Below are 22,004 nucleotides of genomic sequence, written 5' to 3'. Positions count from 1 at the left end.
CTTGTCCAAGGCATGCTAGTCAGCATCTCACGGATAGTGCCGTGACTTTGCAGAGTTTCTGAAAGGCAGCACCAGCTGAGTGCTTGCAGGGCTGTGCTCCGGGTGGCACAGAGGCAGGAGCTGGCTAAGCCGGGGGCCGTGCTGGCTGTCGTTTGTCTGTGTTCTAGCACTGTCTCGCTGTTCCCCTGGTGAGACGAACAGCTGCCGTTCTGCAGTCTTCTGAGTGCCTAGCCCTGCACTTGCTGTAAGCCAAGGTCAGGCAAGGTCGAAGGGAATAAAAATGGAGTAGCGACAATGACGCTGCCTGCCTGTGTGGGAGGGGAGAACCAGCCGCGCTGTGTGACCCTGAGGTGCTCGTGAGCGGGTTGGAAAGGTCTCGCGGCTGTGATTCGCTTCCTGCGGGCTGTGAGCGCCTCGACTCTGAATCTCTTTTTTTCCCTTTGCTTTCAATTGGGGCGGCTTCTCCGGCGTGTTTTTCACGAACGCATGGCGACGAGCACTTCTAAAGAAGTCCCTGCTTCTTCCCCTCCCACCCGGTGCGGTCCCCGCGCTGCGGCCGATGGCTGCGGAGCCGTGCGAGCTGCGGGCTCGCCCAGGTGCGGCGGCACGCGGCCGGGGCGGGGCTGAGGGGAGTCCCGCCCTCGGTGCGGCAGAGGCGGGCCGATCGCAGCCCGTTGCGGTGGCCGTTGCGGTGCCCGTTGCAGCGCCCGCAGCCCCGCTCTCGCCGCCATGTACCTGTGCAGGGCCGCCTCGCAGGCGCTGGCCGCTCGTCTGAGCCGGGCGCCCTCGTCCGCCGGCCGCCTCGCGCAGCGCGGTACGTGCCGGGTGCGGGGAGGGGACGGCGGGGGACGCGCGAAGGTCGCGGGCGGCGGGCCGGTAGCGGGGCTGCGGGAGGCGGGTGCCTTGCGGAACGGCGGTCCCGCCGTCGGGAAGGGATGCCGCGCGTGCCGAGGTAAGCGCTGCAGCCCCGGTAGCGGGGCGGACTCGGCCCCGCGAGGCGGGTGATACCGGGCGCAGTCCGGCGCGTGACGGCAGGCACTGGGCTAGTGTCGCTCGCGACGCTCGTTTTGATGAGCAGCGCTATGTGGTGAGACGTGCGTCGTAGCGGATGGGGTCGCGAAACGCAGCCAGGTGTCCGCGGCAAGTGGCAAGTGCGGGTCCTCCTTATAGCCGTGTAGGGGAACCCCAAGGCCGTAGCGAGCATCGCAGCACGGCCGTGGTGGGCAGAAAGAAATGGCTTGCGCTGTCATCGCCGTGCTGTGTGTGCTCCGATGGCGTTGTGTAACCCTGCTCTGCTCACGTCCCGGCCAGCATCTGAAGGTCAGCTGGGAATGTAACGCTGCGAGTTAAAAGCAAAAGGCTTCATCCTAGAGTTCTCTGCTGCTGAACCGAAAGGAATTTGATACCTCTGCTGCTTGTGAGTGCAGCAAGAATGACTAAAGGCGGGTTGATCCTTTTACTTTCCTTAAGCAGGACACGTTTGTATGACTGCACCCAGTGAGTGGAAGCTGCCAGGCATCAATCATTCTCAGCAAATCGTAGGCTCACTGAGAGGTTGCAGATGTGCTCCTCATTCAGTTAGGCAGCGCTCCCTGTTCTACTTCATAGTCCTACAAGCCCTATCTCCCAGTTTTGCTATAGCTTTTTCAACCATCTCTTCCCATAATAAAGTTCAGGCTCCGTAGTTCTATTTTATGATCGTATATTAGCATCAATTTCACATCACTGTAAAGAACGTTTCTTTGTAGCACCTCTTCGCCAGATGTCATCTGGGAGCGTTCCTGGCTCTTCTGGAGAGAACATGATTTACTATCTCATCACTGGGGTTGCTGCATTCGGTGCTTTGTTCTACGTAAGTAGGGGGGCTGTCTGTGCTTTCTGAGCTGACGTAGATCAAAGTGTGTTCAGGGTTTTAAAAACATGGTCAAAAAATAAGATCTGTTAATAGAATGTGAATGTTGTGGCATGTAATTAAATACAGTTGCATGGAAAAATCAGTTTAAGATAACTAATGAAACGTTGCATATTTCTTGCTTATTTCACTGTTGTTTTGGTGTGTGTGACTATTGAGATTCTCGGGGGAAGATTGGAAGTTATGTGAAATGGATTCCTCCAAAGATGGAATAAGGCATCTGTCTCTAACACCTTGCCTCTTCTTGCCAACTGCAAACGTTAAGAGCATTGTGCAGTGGGCAGGATGGATGTGAAGGAAGCTGTTTGAAGCTGGGAGGGGAAGATTAGGAACCGGCTTAATTGGGGCACAAAAGAAGATAAGAATATTAATTACTTAGAAAAAGCATGCTTGAGCTTTGTAAGCACCAAGTGCTTTCAAGCTTTTCCGGCAGTCTTTCACCAGCCTTTCTCTAAGTTTGTCAGACTGTGCTGCAGGTCCCTAAGTCCTTTATTTCATAGCTCCCTTCCCTCTCTGAGAATTGAGATCCTGACTAGCACATCCCCTAAAGGCACAAGTTTCTCTCTTCCCCAAAAATAGCATGGTGAGTGGCATGTACTTGTCCACAATACCATCGCTCTTGTGTTACTGCCTGGCTGAAAGAATTACAAATCCTCTTGCTGCCAGCTTTTTGATTAGTAGTTTTTTTTAATAAAAATAGAAACCTGAGCATAACTGCCTTTTGAAATATTCTGTTCAATCTCTGAAGCACTGTATTTTTCTTCCTAATTGCCATTTGTTTCATTAACATGTTAGTAGAGAAAAATGGACTTTTAGATGTGTTAATATTGCTTGCGATCATTTGATATGCCTTTTACGATGAGCAGTAGCACTTGTTTGAAGCCCTTTCCTCTCCCATTTATTTTGTTTGGTAACCTTTGTTAGCTATGTATTATCTCGTGTGTATATGAGTTAGATACGTATTTAGATATGCTGTTTTTCAGACCTACAAAGTAGTCGGTTCGTCCCGTAGCAAGTACATTGAACATGTGAATGTTCTCCACGAGAGAGGGCAGAAACACAAAGCTGACTCTTACAAGGGTAAGTGGAGCTCCTCTCTCTTGTTCTCTGGGTACGCGAGGATCCAGAGCAGATTTCTGGTTTATCTGATCAGGCCTTCACCATCCGAGTCCTTGTCTGCTTTCTGTGACTTGGAGCAAAGACTGTCCTGCTCGAATGTTGGAGATGGGCTTCATGTTTAGGCAGCAATCCTGTGACTAAGCTGCAGTATCTTTGGATGAAAGGAGTTAATGTGTGAACTACTAATTCTATCTTGGGTATTTTCATTTGATATACTGAAATCTTAATGAACTTTGACTGAATGCTGTCAAAATCAGGTCTTTAGCAGTAAGGCTGGGAAGAGATGACAGCTCTTTCTCAGTCAACAGGTTGTTTCCAGGCCACGTGTGTCAGGAAACACCGTGGAAATGTTGAGTTAGGAACAAAAGCAACCGAATAACTAGGTGAAGGTAGTAAATAGAACCCATTTCTTGTCCCGTTGCTTGGATTGAATCCTTTTTATTTTAGGTCTAAATGAAAAGCAGGCAGCACCTCAGTGTATGTAAATCCTTACATAGTCCTTCATGCTTAAATAATTAGACCAAGTTAGTTCAGATGCTTGTAATGGAATGTTGTCTCTGTCCACATCAATTAGTGTTACAGCACAGTTAATCTGAAAGATGGAACTTGACAAGCGTGGCCTTGCTATCAAAAGCAATTATAAAAATGGCGTTAAAGGACCTCGTCGTGATTATTGATTTGCCACTTTGAAAAAAACCAAACCTCCTAAAGACAATAAGCACAACTTTTTAAAACGTGAAGCCATAGCTCTGGAAGCTGTCACTTATTTTTTTTTCTGAGGCTGGCATCTGGAGAATTGATTTAATATATTTGCGTGCTCAGAAAGAATAGGTCGGAGTATGAGTTGAAATTTCTTTTCCAGAACGAAATCATCCTTTAAATTGTCTGCCTCTAGAATGATTTGTTTTAAATTTCTTGAAGTTCCACAACATGCTCTTTATTTTATAAACTTCAGAACTAGCAGTTTTTAAGATTTAAAATGGCAAAGTGCTTTAATTTATTTTAAGCTGCTGGGAATGATGCAGATCTCGAACTTTTAGTCAGCAGAAATGTTGGTTACAATTTTAGTGCACTTCCTTCTCGTCCCCAAAGCAGAAAATTGGGCTGGGACCCAAGTACATTTTTTTCTCCCGGTGACCTTGCCTTCTGCTGTTCAGGGATGAAACCAGAGTTATGCCACTGCAACCAGAAGAACATAGTAGCATTAATTACACCTCCCAGGCCACTCAAAATGTCAGCACATTCCCTCTCCTCTCTTAGGGTTCTGTTTGCAAGGTACTGAGCTTTAACCCTAGTTTACCAAAACGCTGTGCAGGATACCAGCAATCAGTGATACTGTAAGCCCCTGGAAGGCTATAGCTGTGCGGCTTGAGACCGTGATAAGAGTATTCAGTGCTCTGTAACTTAACTGCCGCTTTGGGCACTCTCCAGATATCCCATGATCTGATACATTTTGTTGTTCAGTAATTTACCTAAATTCATGGCAGATGACTGCTATGAATAATGAGAGGCAGGAAGAGGTCTAAAACTCTACCGGGCCATCCGGTGAAGACCTCTGACGCTTGTTTTCTCTGTTAATTTGGATATTTAGACTCCTGACTAGATGCTCAAGCCCGAGTTTTTAATTGGACTCGTGACTAATTCCAATTCACAATACGAAACCACTGTTGAATCAGCTCTTTTTTCAAACCCTTCTTCTTTCCTAACTGTATCCTCCCCAAAGAGGTTTCTATGCTTACTTTTCCAAGGGAATCATCTCTGTGCCTTCTCAAAAGAATCTTCCCCCCCCTTTCTCCTGTGCCCTGTGTGGTTATATTTCGGTGTGTATCTTGTCATGGCGTGTTGCCCCAGTGTTGCTTTTCCCAACACTTCCACTGCAGCTTATTTCTCCCTGTTTTCTTTACATTCACTTAAGTCCTTACACTGTTTCACAGCAAGCATTGCTGGTTAAGAACTATGCTCTCAAAGTCGTCCAATATCGTTTAGGATCGTTTAAGTTCAAGCTTACGTTATGCTGTAAAACTCTTGGTAGCAGTGTGAAATGGAGGAGAGTAAAGCAGCATGCCAATCGGCGCGCTGTGCCGTGTTTGCACCCTGTTATGTAATAAGAGAAGAACATTGTGCTGGAAGCACTTAGAACCAGGGCGCAGCTGATCAGAGGGTGTCTCTCCTGATCCAAACAACTTTGGTGGTTCTTCATTCTGAGGAAAGTTCTCTCCTCGTACCCCAAACCAAACTGTCTGTTACTAAGACCTTGAGGTAGCAAACAGTGTCGACAAAGTGAATGAAACAATCAAATGTCGTTGTAGGCTTTTCGCTTAATGGTATTTTAATTAATTATTATGTGACATAAATGACATAATAAAAAAACAGCAAATATTCTGCAGCTCTTTTGATCTCAAAGCTACTCTGACATAAGGAAGGATTTTAAAATGCCTCTGGCAGAAGCTGAACGTGAAGTAACAGTAGGACATTTGGAACATTATTGACGATTTGAACTGTGAAATGATGCTTGCCTTGTGGAACATTCTACTTGCTTATTTAGCAAATAGTGAGTTTCGTCTTCCATTTGCATGTGTCTCCTTTAGCTTACTCTGTATTTCCTACTTTTTCAGCGATGATTTTTCTTTTTAACTTAATGCAAGCTGATTCAATCTGTCTAATCTCTACTCTGCTTTTACACTTTCCAGACTAAAATACAAGGGAAATCTCTTTCCAAACCTGAGGAAGTTAAACACCAGGGACAGTCCTTCACCATTGCGTACCTTGCAGCCTATCCTGGGATGACTTTATGCCTTCTATTGTAAAACTCCATCCTTGTGAGACTCTAAAAGAAATACCTATGTTTGCAAGGCCAAACCATATTGAGCTCTTATTAATCTGCTTTCCAGAAGGCAGTGCTGAGATCGAGAAGCTGGCTGTTCTGAATGAATGCACCCTATATTTTACTGTCCAATAAATTGTACTGAATGCTGAGCTTGGCTGTTAGTCTGTTCTTTGTGTAATCGATGTAGGTTTTCTGAACTATAGCGTTCTCTTAAAGGGACATGGTCAGGTTGTGCAGTACCGAGCTTTGATTTTGCCTAACGATGAGTAGGCTTGTGTTAAAACCTGAATGCGAACGGGTAAACTTGTGTTGGTGTAAGAAAATCAAGAAAAAAAATTGATTGGTTCAATTTATGATCAAATACTCTTCAAATATTCAGAAAAAATCTGACTATGTCTCTTCAAGTCCTTCTCTTTTTTTTCTCACTTAGTTCATGCTGTATTGCAAATTTTATTTCCAGTTCTGTTTTGTCACCTGGTGAATTGGGTCCGGTAGTAAACTTGCAATGGACACTTGCTCTATAACTTTGTTGATCTTAGTGCATACTTGCATGGTGTTTGTGTACTTTCACTGCTTTGTGCTGTTAGTTTGTGATGACTTGTCTCAGCTGAGTAGTAAATTCACACGCTTGGGAAGAATGGGGTTTTTCATTTCTACAGGGTGTGACCCGCAGCAGTAAGGCAGTTCTTTGAGACAGCTGGGACTTCATAAAATGAAAATGAGTCATAGCTGGTCATGTCAGTGTTGGGCACTGTCTGATTAACATGCTCAAGTTATTTTCTTATTTATATACCTAATTTCAGCAGGAATCCCTTGTTTCTCTCTGTCCCACGGATCTTTTCCTTCTTACTTGAGTGCTATGGCTTTTGCAGTCCAAAGCCTGGTCACAGCACAATCAGTGTAGCTTTAAAGGATGCAGGATGAACAGGGATAGCAGAATATCTCTGGGGGCACAGAGACGAGAGATGCCACAAAACCCATCTGAAAGCTAATTTTGAGTTGGGCTCTGAACTGTTGTGGGTACTGCCAGCCAAGGTTGCCGCCTTGAAAATAGCCCTCCCCAAACAGAAGCCGTGCCTTGAATTGCAGTGCTTTTAACGTGTCAGCCCTACTGATAACACATTATAGAAGAGCTTGTAAGTATGCTACCGAGGGGCTTATGTGTGGTGTGTAATGCCACTACTGGGTGCAAACTGGGCAAGAATCCACCTCCCTGCAAAGTCAGAGTGCACTGTCACTGACCCTTTTGATAGAATGGGATTGGAGCAACACTTGGTACGATCTGCTTCCTATCACTTTTTTATTTTCATCCTTCCCTGCATCTCCACCTTTTGCACTCAGTTGTTTAAAGCCACACTGTGTGATAATATACTCAAGCAGCTGTGACACTTGGTAATTAAGAATATGGTTTCTTTATCTTGTAAACATCTTTTATGGTGTCACACTTGGATGATAGGGGAGATTAAGTTCTGATATAATGACTTGCTCTGTAAATTCTGGTCCCGAATGTTAGTTAGCTTCCCATTTTAAAAATTGAAAGTGACGGTAAAGTATTCTGTGAATTTGTATTGCATGCATGCACTTTACACTTTCTTTATTTGTATTAAATAAACCTTTAAAAGGTGGTGAAGAGGAGACAGCTGAAGTCACTGGAGCGGACGTGGCCACAGAAGAAGCCGATGGAACAACTGCTGCTGGACCTGCAGTACAGGAGGAGACTTCTGGGGTTACCCCAGAAACTGGAGGAGAGAGTGACTTGCCGGCTGCAGACACACCCACTGCTGTGGAGGGAGCACAGCAGGAAGCTGCTGCTAATTCAGAAGCTCCTGCAGTGCAAGGTTAATCTATGAATGCGGTTTTTGTGCGTGTGTGTTCAGTTTTGAAACTCTGCTTCTTAGGACAGTACGAAGAACAAACACCAGCATCCCTAATGGAGGTTGTCCTGTAGTGCAAACTAATTCAGGTGTTACCTTGGCATATCTTGAGCATAAGAAAGTGATCACAGCTTTCAAGAAGGCAACGTTAAGGGGTAAGCGTGTAATACAATTGATTAAACCATTATTCCTGTGATCAGATTCCTGAGGTTTCCTAAAGCTTTTCCTAAGATGTTCACATTGAAGCGCATAGTTCTTCTGACAGTGAACTTCAACAGAATTAGGTAATAACCCACATATCGTTATGACATATCAGATGAAAAGTTTCAAAATGCATAAAACATCACATTAGAACTAAAAACAATTTAGCTGGAGGCTACGGATCTGGTACTCTTAACTCTGTTCAGAATACTTTGTCAGTCCTTTTTAATTTTAGAATAATAAAGAAGCAACTACGTCCGTAAGTTGCATCAAATGCAGAATTTTAATTTAACTTGATTTCTTATTTTGTTATTCAATCAAACTTATTTACTGCTAACCTGTAAGTGTAGAGCAATAACTTTTCCGTCTTGATTGGTTTGATTAAAGTTGAATGGGACACATCTAAAGCAATTGGAATTATTCGATAGGTAGGAAAGCAGCAAACATTACCATTTGGTATCTGCAGTTCTTTAAAAGCAAACGAAAAAGAAACTGTTGGCAAGTCTGTGATGAAAGAGAAAAATCACTGTAATCACAGCTTTGGAAAGGAAAATTTCATTGGGGCTGTAGTAAGTGGGAAAACCAGTGACAGTTTTCAGTTTGATCGAACATGGAACCTTTACTGGATGTTCTTGTTGGACTTCTTTTGGGAAAATAAGCATGCATCTTCTTGGAAGGAAAGATTCAAAATGCGAGGCAAACTGAAGTTAAAGGGATTTCGGTTGCGAGTGTGTGTGGGGTTACTGCAATACCTTGAAAGGTATTGTGTGATTCCAGAAATATTTTTGCCTTTTTCCTTGGTGGCTCCCTTGAGGATTCATCTTAGTCGCCTCTTTGACAAACGAACTTGGGATATGGTGCAGCTTCTCATATTGTTGACTGCTCTGAAAACTTTGGATGTGAATTGGATTTTAATTCTTGTGTGAGTAGTTCCTGTGCGAGTCTGCAAAACCATCTACTGAAAGGATAGATTTTTAAAATAATGCTCGGTCCAGCCTGTAAGTACATTAGCTGTGACTATTACTGTTTACATAAAATGTTTATGAGGTAATGGTTAAATTATTCGCAGCTTAGAAAAACCAATCGAGTTATTTCTATGGAAAGTTTGGACAAATTAATTTAGGAAGGAAACATTCTGGTGTACCTTAAAGTTAATGAATCAAAGCTGCTGAGAGGTGCTGTAAGATGGTCTTTGTCCGCATTGCCCTACAGAGCAATTGCAAATTTTCACTCTTAAGGAGTGGGCATTCACTTGTACCCAGAAATGCTGAACGTTCCTTTCACAGTGCTGATCGTGGGATAGTTACTGACTGCTGGGGAGGGTGGGATTTCTGTATGGTAAATATTCCTATCGTTCTCTTGAAAACAAAGTGGCAAGGGCTCTAGACTCTTGCCTCAGGAACTTTGTGGGTAAGTTGAATGTGAGTATTTAAAGCCAGGCAGGGTAACTCTGTAGTTAGTTACTGTTTTTGTAAAAGCGAACTGGTGTGGTGTAACCATTAGTAACTGGGGCCGAGCAGGTGTGTTATTCAGCAATTATGATTTCCTCCGTCTATTTTCTCTGGCAACACAGTGGAAGCCCAATGCTAGAACGGTGCTTCTGTTCCAAAGGCTTTTAGAAGGGATTCTGAGGGCTGTATCCTTTGTCCAGTCTCACTACAGCGATGATTCTCTGCCGAGTGGCAAAGCTGGCAGTAATGAACATGTGGGACATAAAATTGTAGAGATTGGTGTCAGACTGTTGCTTCAGCCATCTTCCTTCCAGCTTCTATTGGAGCCTTTCGTGTTAAGAAGAACATGTCACATCTCGCAGCGGCTGTGCTTCACCTCAGTGATCAGCAGCATCTGAAGTAAGGAAGCGTCTGATCCCTGTGGTGTTTCCAGGATGTTAGAACTAGGTTTGGAGAACAGGTCTGTTGTGCCACTGATCACTAATCAAGGCTGTAGTGATTAACTGTGCATAAGCTACGAGTGAAGGTTCATGTGAGGTTCCTCTGCTAGGACTAAGTTGAGCCGTGGCCGCTGTGTAACCTGAGTCCCATGGTGGGAGGCTGCCAAGGCAGCTGTGGCCCTGTCAGTGTGTCACCTTGGTGCTCCTCTGCAAGCCCAGTCCAGGCCCAGCCTGCCAAGAAACCACGCTTCTGATCAGTTGATGCCTCAGGCCCTGACCTTGTGAAGGTTTTAACAAACACTGGGGGGTCTGAACACGAAAGTTTAAACCACTATCACCAGTATCCCTTTCCTAAAAGCTGGCTCCAATTGACATTGTTAAATACAAGAAGAGAGTATTTTGATTCAGAACTTCTCTGGACGTGTACCACTTTGTTCAGAGTGCTTACCTGTGTCTTTAAAAAGTGGTGGTTTATTTAGAAATTAAAATTATTTTGGAAATACTTTTCGGTTCTGCATTTGACCGCAATGATCCTTCTCTCAAATGAGAGAAGAAGCATCTGTACTTTTACTGAAGCAGGGAAGTGTTTTCTCTCAGAACTGACAGGCAAAATGTAGGCTTGCTCTGAAGAGCGCTCATTTAAATCGTTTTGACTAGTTTTGTTGATAGGGTGATACTGCTTCTGCAGATGAAGGTGCATTTTCATTTCCATTAAACCATCTGCTTTTTTAAATGCAATTGTTTCCTTTCAGATAAGGCTTCTTCAGAAGCATCTTCGGAAATGTAGGTTGTTCAGCCAATGGGCAATCATCTCAGTGGTCCAGCAAGCAAGTAAAATGAATGTGTGAGTTCCTATGGATGCTCAAAAATGAGCAAAACCTTGGATGTGGGCACTTAGGGTAATTTCAGATTTAGAAATTTACATTCCATTGCTGGTATCTGGAACTTGGGGAGACACAGTTGTAAAAACAAAACAAAAAAACCCACAACCAACCAAACAAAGAACCCCAAGTATTGTGTTGTGTTACTCTCTTCCTGAGATTTTAGATTCCTCTAAGGTCTGTTTCTACTTTCTTTATTACTCCCTTGGTTGCTGTCTGATGCTGGTAAGTTTCATGCTGTTTTCCTTATAATGTGCACTCTATAATGGTAAGTTAAGATCAGTTATTTCTCCAGTGTAACAAATGCTATGAAATGCACAGATTGGCAAGATACTGTTTGGATTAGGCACTGCTGTTGCATTAGTAATTGTTTTAGTTTGTTGGACTGCTGCTAAAAACTCTTTTTCAACTCAGATACAGACATTTAAGGTTTTGGCATTACCAGCTGGAATAGTGTATGGGAACTATTGAATCATGGCCTGAACCTCTGATTGAGGCAAGCAATGAGTCAGCTGTGGGAGCACAGCTTAAGGCAATTCACCTGTGTGATTGGAAGGGGTGGAGCCTGGCTGCACCTCTCCTAGACCCCATTTGAGGGCTGACTGCTGCTGAGGAAGGATATCTGTCTGGATATCGCTCCTCTTGGAGTCTTTTTTGGTAAGCCCAGGATATGGGTCACCTTTCAGTTCATTTTTGATTATCCTCTAACACGGTAATCTTTTCAGCCTAACTTCTCTGTATGCTTATTGATTATACTTCTGTGTACTTGTTGCTTATACAGATCGTAAAACCATTTAGTCCACAGCCATGATTCGTAGATATCTGTAATGTAAGTTCTTATTAATGCTGTGGGTATTGAAGGGTGAGGTCTCTTTTCCACTTATCATTTCAAACACTGTTCTCCCATGGCTGGATTTAGGAGTGGTGCGTAACTATGTTTGAGGAGGATTAGCGTGTGAATGTGCCAGTGTTTTCCATGCTAAGCTTTGAATGACACTTTAATGCCAGTTGTCTGCAACCTAGAGAAACAAGTATAGGCTGTGCTGGGCAGGAGTCATAGCTTTATGGACAGAGCTTTTGCTGACCCCATCATGCAGCGATGCCAAGCAGATAAAAACACATGACATGGCCAGTGTACTTCCAGGTTTATTATCCTGGTAAATTACCAAAGCTGAGCATGTACCCAGCTGCCTTCTGATCTGTGCTGTGCCACCGTCACTATTTGGAAGTTGGCTGAAACGTCCTCAGAGTAGTCTGTGATTGCTCAGAATTATTTGGAGGCTTTTAAAATGGCAGTGCTCTGAACAACAAATGCATTCTTCTGGTCTTTTGTGTGACATGTAGGAAGAAGAAAAACTGCTCAACCTGTAGATCCTGGTGACCTTAAGTGGTGGTAGAACGCAGCGTGGGTAGGGTTGGACAGGATTAACAACTGTACCACAATTGGAGCTGTATGTTTGGAGTTGGTGCTATTCTCCCTGCTGCCTTCATCCTTGCAGCTCACCAGAGGCCTTTTCTATAGACAAGTTTATTGCCTAAAGTGAGCCTCTAGATGTAGAATGGTGTAACAGCAGACAAACAGATTAAGGAAAGTCTTCACTTAATCTGACTAAATTTAAGATGAATTATGAAGTATAATAAAGATTTTCTGTCTTGAGTATCCTCTTAGAATATTTTAACTTTCCATTGGTTATGGTAGATGTGGCTAAATGTATTAGGCTTTAGAAAACTGAATTATGTGAGTGTGATCCTATGAGGGCAGTGTTCGTAGTGGTGGAAATACCTTTGGCTGTTCGTGCTTCGTATTTATCCATTTCTTTATCTGTCCCTTGGGCTGCCATGTTTATCTGCTGTCCTTCAGATTGCTATGTGTTGCCCACTGTTATCTTCTGTTTTTCCTCCATGTAACTGAGCTCATGGATGACTTGTTATAGTGGAAAGAACAGGAACTTCTCTGTAGTGTTGGAAGAATGGGAGCAATATCATCTTGAGTGAGATCACACAGCATTTGTGGAACAAGTAGGGGACCAGGCCCAGCCAGCCAGCGTGGGTTCACAAAAGGCAGATCCTGCTTGACCAACCAGATGTTATTATCGAGTGATCTGCCTGTTGGATGAAGGAGAGGCTGTTGATGCAGTCTACCTAGACTTCAGCAAAGCTTTTGACGTGGTCACCCACTGTATTCTCCTGCAGAAGCTGGCAGCCCGTGGCATGGAAAGGTATGCTCTGGTGAGTAAAGAACGGGCTGGATGGCCAGGCCCAGAGAGTGGTGGCGGATGGAGTCACACCCAGCTGATGATTGGTCACAAGTGGTGTTCTCAGGGGTCGGTACTGGGCCCAGTCCTGTTCAGTATCCTTATTGATGACCTGGGTGAGGGCATTGAGAGCACCTCAGTAAGTTTGCAGATGACACCAAGGTGGGAGGAGCTGTTGATGTGCTTTGGGGTAGGAAGGCCTTGCAGAGCAATCTAGGCAGGCTGGGTTGCTTGGCTGAGGCCGGTAGGATGAGCTTCAACATGACCCAGTGCCAGGTCCTGTACTCTGGCCACAGCAACCCAGGCAATGCTTCAGGCTTGGGGCAGAGCGGCTGGAAGCCTGTGTGGAAGGAACAGGCCTGGGGGTGTTGTTGGGCACCTGGCTGAACGTGAGCCAGCGGTGTGCCCAGGTGGCCAAGGAGCCAACGGCAGCCTGGTTTGCATCAGAGATTGTGGTGCCAGCAGGAGCTGGGAGGCGACTGCGCCCTTGTGCTCAGTGCTGGTGATGCCAGACGTGGAGTACTGTGTTCAGGTTTGGGCCCCTCAGCACGAGGAAGACGCTGAGGCCCTGGAACGTGCCCGGAGAAGGGCAGCGAACTGGTGAGGGTGTGCAGCACAAGCTTTAAAGGGAATGGCTGAGGGAGCTGGGATCGTTCGGTCTGGAGAAGAGGAGGCTCAGGGGAGACCTTACAGCTCTCTGCAACTGCCTGAAAGGAGGCTGTGGCAGGTGGGCAGGTGGGGGTCAGCCACTTGTCTTGTGGAAGTAGTGATAAGACCGGAGGGAACGGCCTCAAGCCGTGCCAGAGGAGTTTCGGGTTGGATGTTAGGGAACTTGTTTTCTCTTGCAGAGTGATGGGGTGCTGGAACAGGCTGCCCAGGGAGCTGTTGGAGTCACTGACCTGAGAGGTGTTCATGAGACTTTGAGATGCCGTTCTGAGGGACAGGGATTAGTGGGGAAATATTGGTGGTAGGGTTAGGGTGGATTAGATAAGCTTGTAAGTCTTTTCCAAACTTAGAGGTTCTGCAATACTATGAATATTTAGGTAATAATTCTACAAAAGCTGTGAGTAAGTAAAGGCATCAGCTGGTAAATGCAGAGAATGTTCAGTTAAGATCACCTTTACTGAAAAGAGGATTTTACAGCATGCACAGGGAGCATACTGCAGTAAAAAAGAAAAATAAAGCATGCAGAAGAATATTCATAGTATCCTCCTTTACAGAAAAAGCCGCAAGCAATTCCGTTCTGTCTACTTGTGGTGGCAATGCAAACCAGTGCAGGAATTTTCATACTGATTTTTGGGCAGTCTTTCTCATCGTGGAGTCAAACCACTTTTCTCCGAACAAACGAACGCTGAACATTGCTTCTTTGGAAACTGTCTTAAGTGAATAGGAGTACAGATGTAAGGGAGCCAGGCACGCCCCACCTTCTCAGTTCTGTTTTTCAACTTCTCACAAATACGTTCTTGATCTATTTTAAAATGTGGCAGATTTTGACTTGAAGCAAGTTCTACTCCATTGCAAGTTTTGTTTTAGTAGCTCTTTGAACTGTCAGCAGGGAATGTTTTGCTCTGAGTGTCCCTATGTTTCAGGGACATCCCAGAGACCCACGGTAGAGCTCACAGAGATTTTCACTGTATGTTGTGTAAACATAAGCATCATATTTTGGTGTGAGTTGTTCTCTTATAAACAAAACAAAGAGGAAACATGTTCATCTGTCAAAAGAATACTGTTCCGCTTTTTCTCCTTTGGAATAACTGAGTGTCTCTGGATATGTCATAGGTAACTTAAATTCTGAAAGCTTTTTTGGTTCTTAGGTTAGAGTGCATTCAGTGGCTCCAGGCAGATTCCATTTGTGTTATGCTGGCTATCGGGTATTATTTCAGCTTTGTAAAACCAAATTCTTCTGCAGATAACATTGGCAGAAGTAATTGAACATGACTTGCTCTGTGAAAGATACCAGTCTCCTCATGACTGTTGGGGGGGGGGGGGGGGGATGGGAGGGTGGGGGGTGAAAAAATAGGGCTGTGAGATGGTTCACAAAAGTGCGTTTTTAATATAGTAAGCGTGTAATGAGTAACATAATAAGCAGTGTAATGACACCTACTGGCTATTTTTATTGGTAATCTATAAATTGGTGTTGTTAGACTGCTTAAAAATAATCACAAGGGGTCAACAGCAAAGCACTGGGAACAAGGAGAGCACTGCTGCTGTGCTGAGTTAAGTGGCCAAAGGTTGGGGAAGTTTTGCTGTGAGAGTGAAGTTCTGAATTCCCAGAGTGCCCTCCACCCCCAGCTGTGTTGTTTGTGCTTCTACATGTGGACTTTTCCCTCTTCCCATGCAGCGCTGCGTGAGTCGATTTTCTCTATCTGCCTTTACTTTAAAGGGTGTTTTGCTTTCACAATGTGGAACGTTTCATCTGCGTGAGGAGTAATTTCTATACATAAATATTTCATTTGTTTCTTTTCTTAGTGATTGTTAACTAGCTGCTACTGTAATGGAAGTTTGAATACCTAACCCTCACGTTAATGTGGTTAACAGTGCAGACATGACTCTAGATGAGTGCCAAAGGTGAAGAAGTTAACAACTTTTTTTCTTCTCTTTGATCTCAGTGTGGTGGGTTTTGTCTTTCTCATTTTTTTTTCCTCAGGAATAATGGTCAATGAAACCTCACATATGAAATAATAAGTATATATCTGACCTTTCTTAGCTCAGTTTGTTAGCGTTCATGCATGATGTGAAATAGAACTTGGAAAATCCACTTTACGAACACTGAACTCTAAAATCTGACAGTAGCTCTCATGCAGAAGGGCTCTCAGAAATGTTATCTTCTATAAAACTTATTATGAGAGCCAAGTTCTTAACGCATTTCACGTCCACTGCAATCAGCGTCTGCTCAAATTGTTCTTTAGCTCCCTTTCACTTGCCTGCTTCAGGATCACCCTACAGCAGCTTCTTGTTTTCCAGGTGGTGGGACATGGCTGCCAGTGAAAGTAGGTTCAACTTCAGAAGAGAACTGTGAGTCCCAGACAAAAGTCCAGACCGATTCCCATCTGAGAAGTCCCTCAGGGAAGTTTAAAGCTTGTTTAGAAAGCTTCAAAGCTTTGGGGGAAGATGTTATGAAAGTAGTAGGATCTGAATTCTGAAAATCTACCCGTATGTTGTTGCTCTTGGCTAGAGAAGGTCAACACGTGTGATTTGAAATTGCTTGTTTAAATTATTATCTGGACCAAACATCAGTCAGTCATATGGGCATTTAAGTCCCTGCTTATCATGTTTATCTGTTCTGCTGGGAGAATGCTGAGCTTGCTAACATTAAGACCAGTCAATTGAAAATCACGAGAATGCAGAAACGCAATGCATTTGGAATGCTTTCTGTTCTGTTGCAAACACACAGAGAAGTCCTGCTTCCTCAATGCTGGAACTTATTTAATTTGTAGGACTGAAAACTGTGTTCTTAGAGACTGTAGGAATGGTAACTTTGTACTAAAGGAAGATTTTTTTCACTGAAATGGTAGGGATACAATTCTCTACAAAAGGTACTTCTGGGTGGAACTAGATATTGGACACGGCCAACTGGAGCTTCCTAATGCTGCTGCTTTGTTTAAAAACAAAACAAAAGCTTAATTTCCTTTTGTCTGAAAAGTCAATTTCCTTCTCCATACTCGCTCAATTCAAAACAGGTGGGTTTCCAGAGCAAAAGCAGTTTGGCATTGTTTGATGTGTGTGTATTGCGCAGTTGGTTCTTGCCGAATCTTGTTTCTGCACGCAGAGTTTGGAAGGGCATATTTCTTCTCTAAATAGTGACTTGTGGTTCAGGATGAATCATTTGAGATAGATTGGAACACTCCAAATGTGTTTTTTAAAAGATGCTGAGGAACTGCAGTAATGTTGTATAGTAGCTGTGATCAAGCAGCTGGGCATTCAGTGCAACAAATGCTACCAACAGTACTTAACTACCGTGTGCCTTCACTGCAGAGAGGCAATGAACAATGCACGTTATTTTCAAAGTGCTTAGAAAATGTACAAAAGCTGATGTAAGTAGAGAAAATGGGTCCCAGTCATTGCTGTGCAAATGCATCAGGGTTTCAGGCTTTCAATCTGATCAGTCTTCAGGGAGCAACACCATCAGCAAAGATGTTACAACATCTCTGGAGCTCTATTTTGAAACACAAAGAAGCTTAAATTTTGTAGAATTGTAGAACTAACGGAAGTGAGAAGTGATTTCATGAAGTTAAATCAATATGCAGGGAAACAAAAAGGAGAAATACCAGAGCTTGGCGCTTTGTGCTACTAGTTGGTCAATAAAAGAGGCAGGTATGGTGATCTGTTGTTATATTAAATGTTCTTCACGGATGTGATACTTGAAGAGAGAGTAACTTCAGATTGTTCTCAGGTAATCATTAACCTGGAGTTGCCCTGGGATCACTGGGATTCCCTAGAGCAGAGAAAAATGTGTTTACCTGGTGAGTGGAACGCAGCATTTGTTCCAAGATGGAGCCTCTTGCAGAGCAAGGAATAGACTTGTTTTGGTATATCATGTTCATGTTCGAGATAGCTTTCATGTTTAAGGACTGGTACAACACTGTATTCATCGTGATGCCATCTTTGGGAGATGTGTTGGCAATGCAAATACAGGGAAAGAACACCACGCTTCTCTGCAAGCTGTTCAATTTGAAATTGAACAACCAAAATCAACCCAAGATCCTCCCCGATCTGTATGCCCTACTGCACCTTGGACTATGGAGCACACGTGACACTATCCCGGGGAACAGAATGGTAATGTAACACATGACCACATTGAGTGGCTGACTGCATTTCCACCTAAGTTCTAATTGTAGCAATATGGGGAGGCTAATATCTTGCAAGTGTTACATAGTTTTTCTATATCTATACTGATATAGAATCATTTGTGTTGGAAGGGATCCTTAAATGTCATCCAGACCAACTCCCTTACAATGAACAGAGATGCCTACAGCTACATCAGGTTGCTCAGAGACCTGTCCTGCCTTAGCTTGAATGTCTACAGTAATGGGTCTTCCACCACCTCTCTGGGCAACCTGTTCCAGTGCTTTACTAAACTCCATATACTTATATAATTTTTTTTTTTTTTTAAGATAAGCTTTTATGAGGTTGATGTGAGGCACCTTCTAGTTGCATATATGTCAAAAATCTTCACTGGTAGCAATAATTACAAAATGAGCAGGACTTATTTTCATAGTGCTCAAAACACCAAACGACTTTTAGTAGCCAGTCTCAATTGCAATAGGGCAATAGGCAGTGCTTAAACGATCTTCCTGGGCCAGCCCAAATCTTTGCTGAGGGTAATGTGTGAAGCAGTGGGTAATGACTGCACTAACCTGCCATGGCTGATATGGCTGTGGGCACGCATATGCTGTGTATGAGCTGTTTCCAGCCTTTTCCTCTTGAGAAGAGCACTTGTGATACAGCACCAGAAAGGTCCCTCCAACAGAATTCTGTCGGTGTGCACTCAAAGGGTAAGTGTGAGTGCTGCTCCACTTTCTGAAGAATCAAAGTACAAGGTAGAGTGTTCTGAAGTGACCAGGGACAATTACTCATATGTACAGACAAACATTTTCAAAACTGCAGTGCCTAGGTTAGGATATGATAGGAGATATTTCACTGGAGTAAAATTTGGAATGTAAATAGTGGATAATATGTTTGATCTTCCTGCAGAGTGTAGACACGCGTAGAGGTACTAATGAATACACATAATATGGACTTGGCTATACAAATATATTGCCTTATCCTTAAGGAGAACTGAAAAATGGCTAGTTGGCAATCATGCTACGCTGGAATGGCAGCCTGAAGTTAGGACGCTTTTTTTTATGTTAAGTCTACTAATTGCATCTTTGCAAGGATGCACGGAGTATGAGTGCTACGTGTGATGCTGTTGATCAAATGAGGATTATTTCTATGAAATCTTAACCATCGGTATTTTGTGTGTCATTAACAGTTAGGGAGAAAGCAGAAAATAAAAGCTGTAACCGAAAGACAACGCACAGCTTAGAACCTTTTTTCTAAATGTGTGGAAATAGCTCACGTTTATATCTTTTTGCCTCAGGGCTAGGAAGAGTCAGATACCTGTTGTGACATTTTATGGAGTTCCGCTTGCAAAAATGTATTTGCGTAGCAAAATTTAATCATCTTGTATACCCTGTTGCCTTCAATTACTTCCAACACACGTGGTAGGTGGGCACTTTGAGTTTTGTGAACCTGACTGCTTTCCCTCTCTTGTGCTGGTGAACGGAGGGGGAAGACAAGACAATTATCTCTCTAATTTGATTCATAGAAACTGTGAGTGAAGTCTTGGATGTTGCAGCTGCTTCTGCCCGTGAGGAAGACTTGGACAGTGTCGAGGAAGGAGTAGCCTCAGCAGCTCAAGAGATGTCTGACACGGCCACGAGGAACCAGGACGCTGATGCTGAGGAGTCAGGGAGAGCTTCAGAAGGTGCTGGAGTGCAGCTGGGTCTGAAACCTTTTATCTCCAAAATGGCTAATGGCTGTTTGCACTGAGCTGGCTGAAGTGGCGCCTTGTGTTGTTAGTGGTGACGTAGGGGGAGCAGAAAATGTCATTTTGGAACTGTTTGCTGTGCATTAGAAATAGACGCAAGTTGGGTGCTGGTGGCATTTGAGCTCAGTGCCTGGCTAAGTGGCTGGGAGTGAAGTTCCCTTCTGCTACATGGGATGCAATATGCTTTTTTATAAAGCCTCTGACTTGATTTGAAAGACAGCATCTTACGCCACAAGTTACACCACTGTGAAGAAAAACATATAATGCACTATATGCAAACCTTACAATGTTTTGGTGCAGCTATTAAGGATTGTTCTTCAGTTTGAATGATAGAATAGCATGCAAAGAAAAATGTGTGATAAGATCATCACAGCAGAGATTTTCAAAGCAGTATTGAGGTTTGGCCCCAAAACTCTATTACGGCTAGATGTATTAAGTTTTAAGGAGAAGTGTCTGCATGCCCAGTGTGACTTAGGAAATCATATCCCCTTAGTCCAAAGGATCCTTGTTGTTTATAGCTAAGTAAGTTATTTCCTTTGTTTCTGCATGTATACTATTCGTTGTTTCTCATTGGTGTTTTGTGTCCACTTTCAGTTTCTGAGGAGGAGAAGGCACCTGGAGAAGTCGCTAAGGAACCCTAAAGGTACACAGCACAATTGCAGCAGGAGGTTTCCTGCAATCCCCCTTGATGTCTTTCCCTGGTAGTGGCGATTGCAGCATGTGGAGAGTCTGCATGTGCGCTCTGATGGTGGATTTGTATTTGCACACACTACAATGGCCCAGAGAAAAAAAAAAAACAAAACAAAAACAAAAACAAAAAAAAAAACAACAAGGAAATAAGAGGAAGAAAGTAGTACTTCTTATTGTTTAAGAATCATTGTTAGCATCTTCTAGATGCCTAGGGAGCAATGCTTTCTCAATTCTCAATCTGGGTATTTGTGTAAGGAATGCTTAGGTATCATCAATTGTGTTTATTACTTCATAGAGAAGAAGTATTTTGTCCATATTTTCTTATTCCATGTGACTCTTTTTTCAAAATGTACAGTAAGATGCTAATAGAACCCCAAGGGGAAAGAAAAGCTTGGCTACAATATGAACAAGAAGCTTGGTAGAAAATGTATTAGTAGAAGCAAAAGAAAGCTAAGCAAATAAAGCTCCCAGGTCAGGAACTCTGCAACTTGTTTTTATTCTGAGTTAGCAATTAATACACTGGTTATTGGAGCACCAGTACAAGAGGAGAAGGAAACAGAGGAAAGAAGGTGTTACTTTTCATTGTGTCCTCAAAAAGCTCGATGTCTACAAATCCTGAGGACACACAAACGATGCAGTAGAGAGAAAGTTATAGTGGTAGGAAGTGTTTATTTTATCCTTTTCTTTTTCTCCACCTGTCAACATCTTGCTGCCGTAAAAATTGCAGCACTGTTATGCTAGTTGGCATTTAAAAAAATACTACTTATTCAGTGAAGGGGCAGTAATGGAGGACATTATCACATGAAGCCTGGAATTGATTCTGAGAGTTTGAGTAAGAATACGCTGTTGTTGCCCTTCACTTTGAGAGTATGGAGCAGTTCTGTGTGTGGGTCTCGGCCCCAAACTGGCATGGCCATGGAATTAGTTAAATTGGTGGTCTCAGCAAACGTAATTGCTTGACTTCACGCTTAAAGTTAAGCGAGAAACTATTCGTAGGTGTAAGGAGTAGCGAATGTGCCCGGCGTGCAGGGAAATAACTTACACCTGAGTTGCAGGGCTGAAGTCAAGGGATTCATTGAATCATGCTTTGGTGGGGGTAGCTGAGCAAGTTCTTACAGGCCATCCGATGAGTAGGATTTACGCAGCAGTAGTGTTTACGTGCTGTAGCTCACGTAACCTGTAGGCAGAAATACAGTGTACTTTGTATGTTTGCAAAGAAACAGACGTGATGAACAAAGTCTGTTGCTAAACATCCACCTAAAATGCATTTTTTTTTTTTTTTTTTTTTTACCAGTGAGCTGCACTGATGCCTTTGAAAAGTTTACCAGACAAGTCTGTGGCAATCGACCAGCTGATTCCTGTGAGAAACCTCAGGCTCTTCCTTGGAGACATAGAACAAGCTGTGCAGTTTGTCTCACCACACGTTACATGTTAGGACCGGTGTTCATTGCTGCAACAGACAACCTAATACGAGTTAAGTTAGTTAGACAGGCGCTGCTGTCATTAACAACTCTGCTTTAGAAAGTAGCACCCAGCACCAAGTGCCAGAGCGCCACCCAGCATGCAATAGATAGATGTGCTAAATGAAGCAGTAGGCTTCACCATATCCCTGCCAGGTGAGCTTGTTCTAGTTCCTGGTTGTCCAGGTGTCTACTTTCATTTCTTACTTGAGGTCCAAACTGCGGTGCTTCATTATGCCGCCATCACATTCCGCTCCAAAATGGAAGTTAAAAGTTCTAAGGAAGTTAAAACCTTATGCGAATTACCTGTTTGCAGTTGTAACCATTGGACATTTGGCTGTACTAAACATCTGGTTTTCCTC

At 43.6% G+C, this 22,004-nt stretch overlaps 1 protein-coding gene across 1 annotated transcript; it reads left to right on the top strand.

Annotated features, from left to right (window-relative positions):
- Positions 1-729: 729 nt before the first annotated feature.
- Positions 730-20,133, top strand: MGARP (mitochondria localized glutamic acid rich protein; the record flags this gene model as incomplete). The annotated part of the gene is made up of 6 exons (XM_079534355.1): positions 730-814; positions 1,749-1,852; positions 2,896-2,992; positions 7,481-7,696; positions 19,271-19,447; positions 20,087-20,133. The coding sequence occupies 6 exons, from the start codon at positions 730-732 to the stop codon at positions 20,131-20,133; spliced, it is 726 nt and encodes a 241-aa protein (XP_079390481.1).
- Positions 20,134-22,004: the final 1,871 nt, after the last annotated feature.

The sequence above is a fragment of the Tetrao urogallus genome (assembly GCF_951394365.1).
Source record: "Tetrao urogallus genome assembly, chromosome: 4".
Taxonomy (NCBI): domain Eukaryota; kingdom Metazoa; phylum Chordata; class Aves; order Galliformes; family Phasianidae; genus Tetrao; species Tetrao urogallus.
Note: the sequence above shows the minus strand (reverse complement) of the source record. Positions and strands in the feature narration are given on the sequence as shown.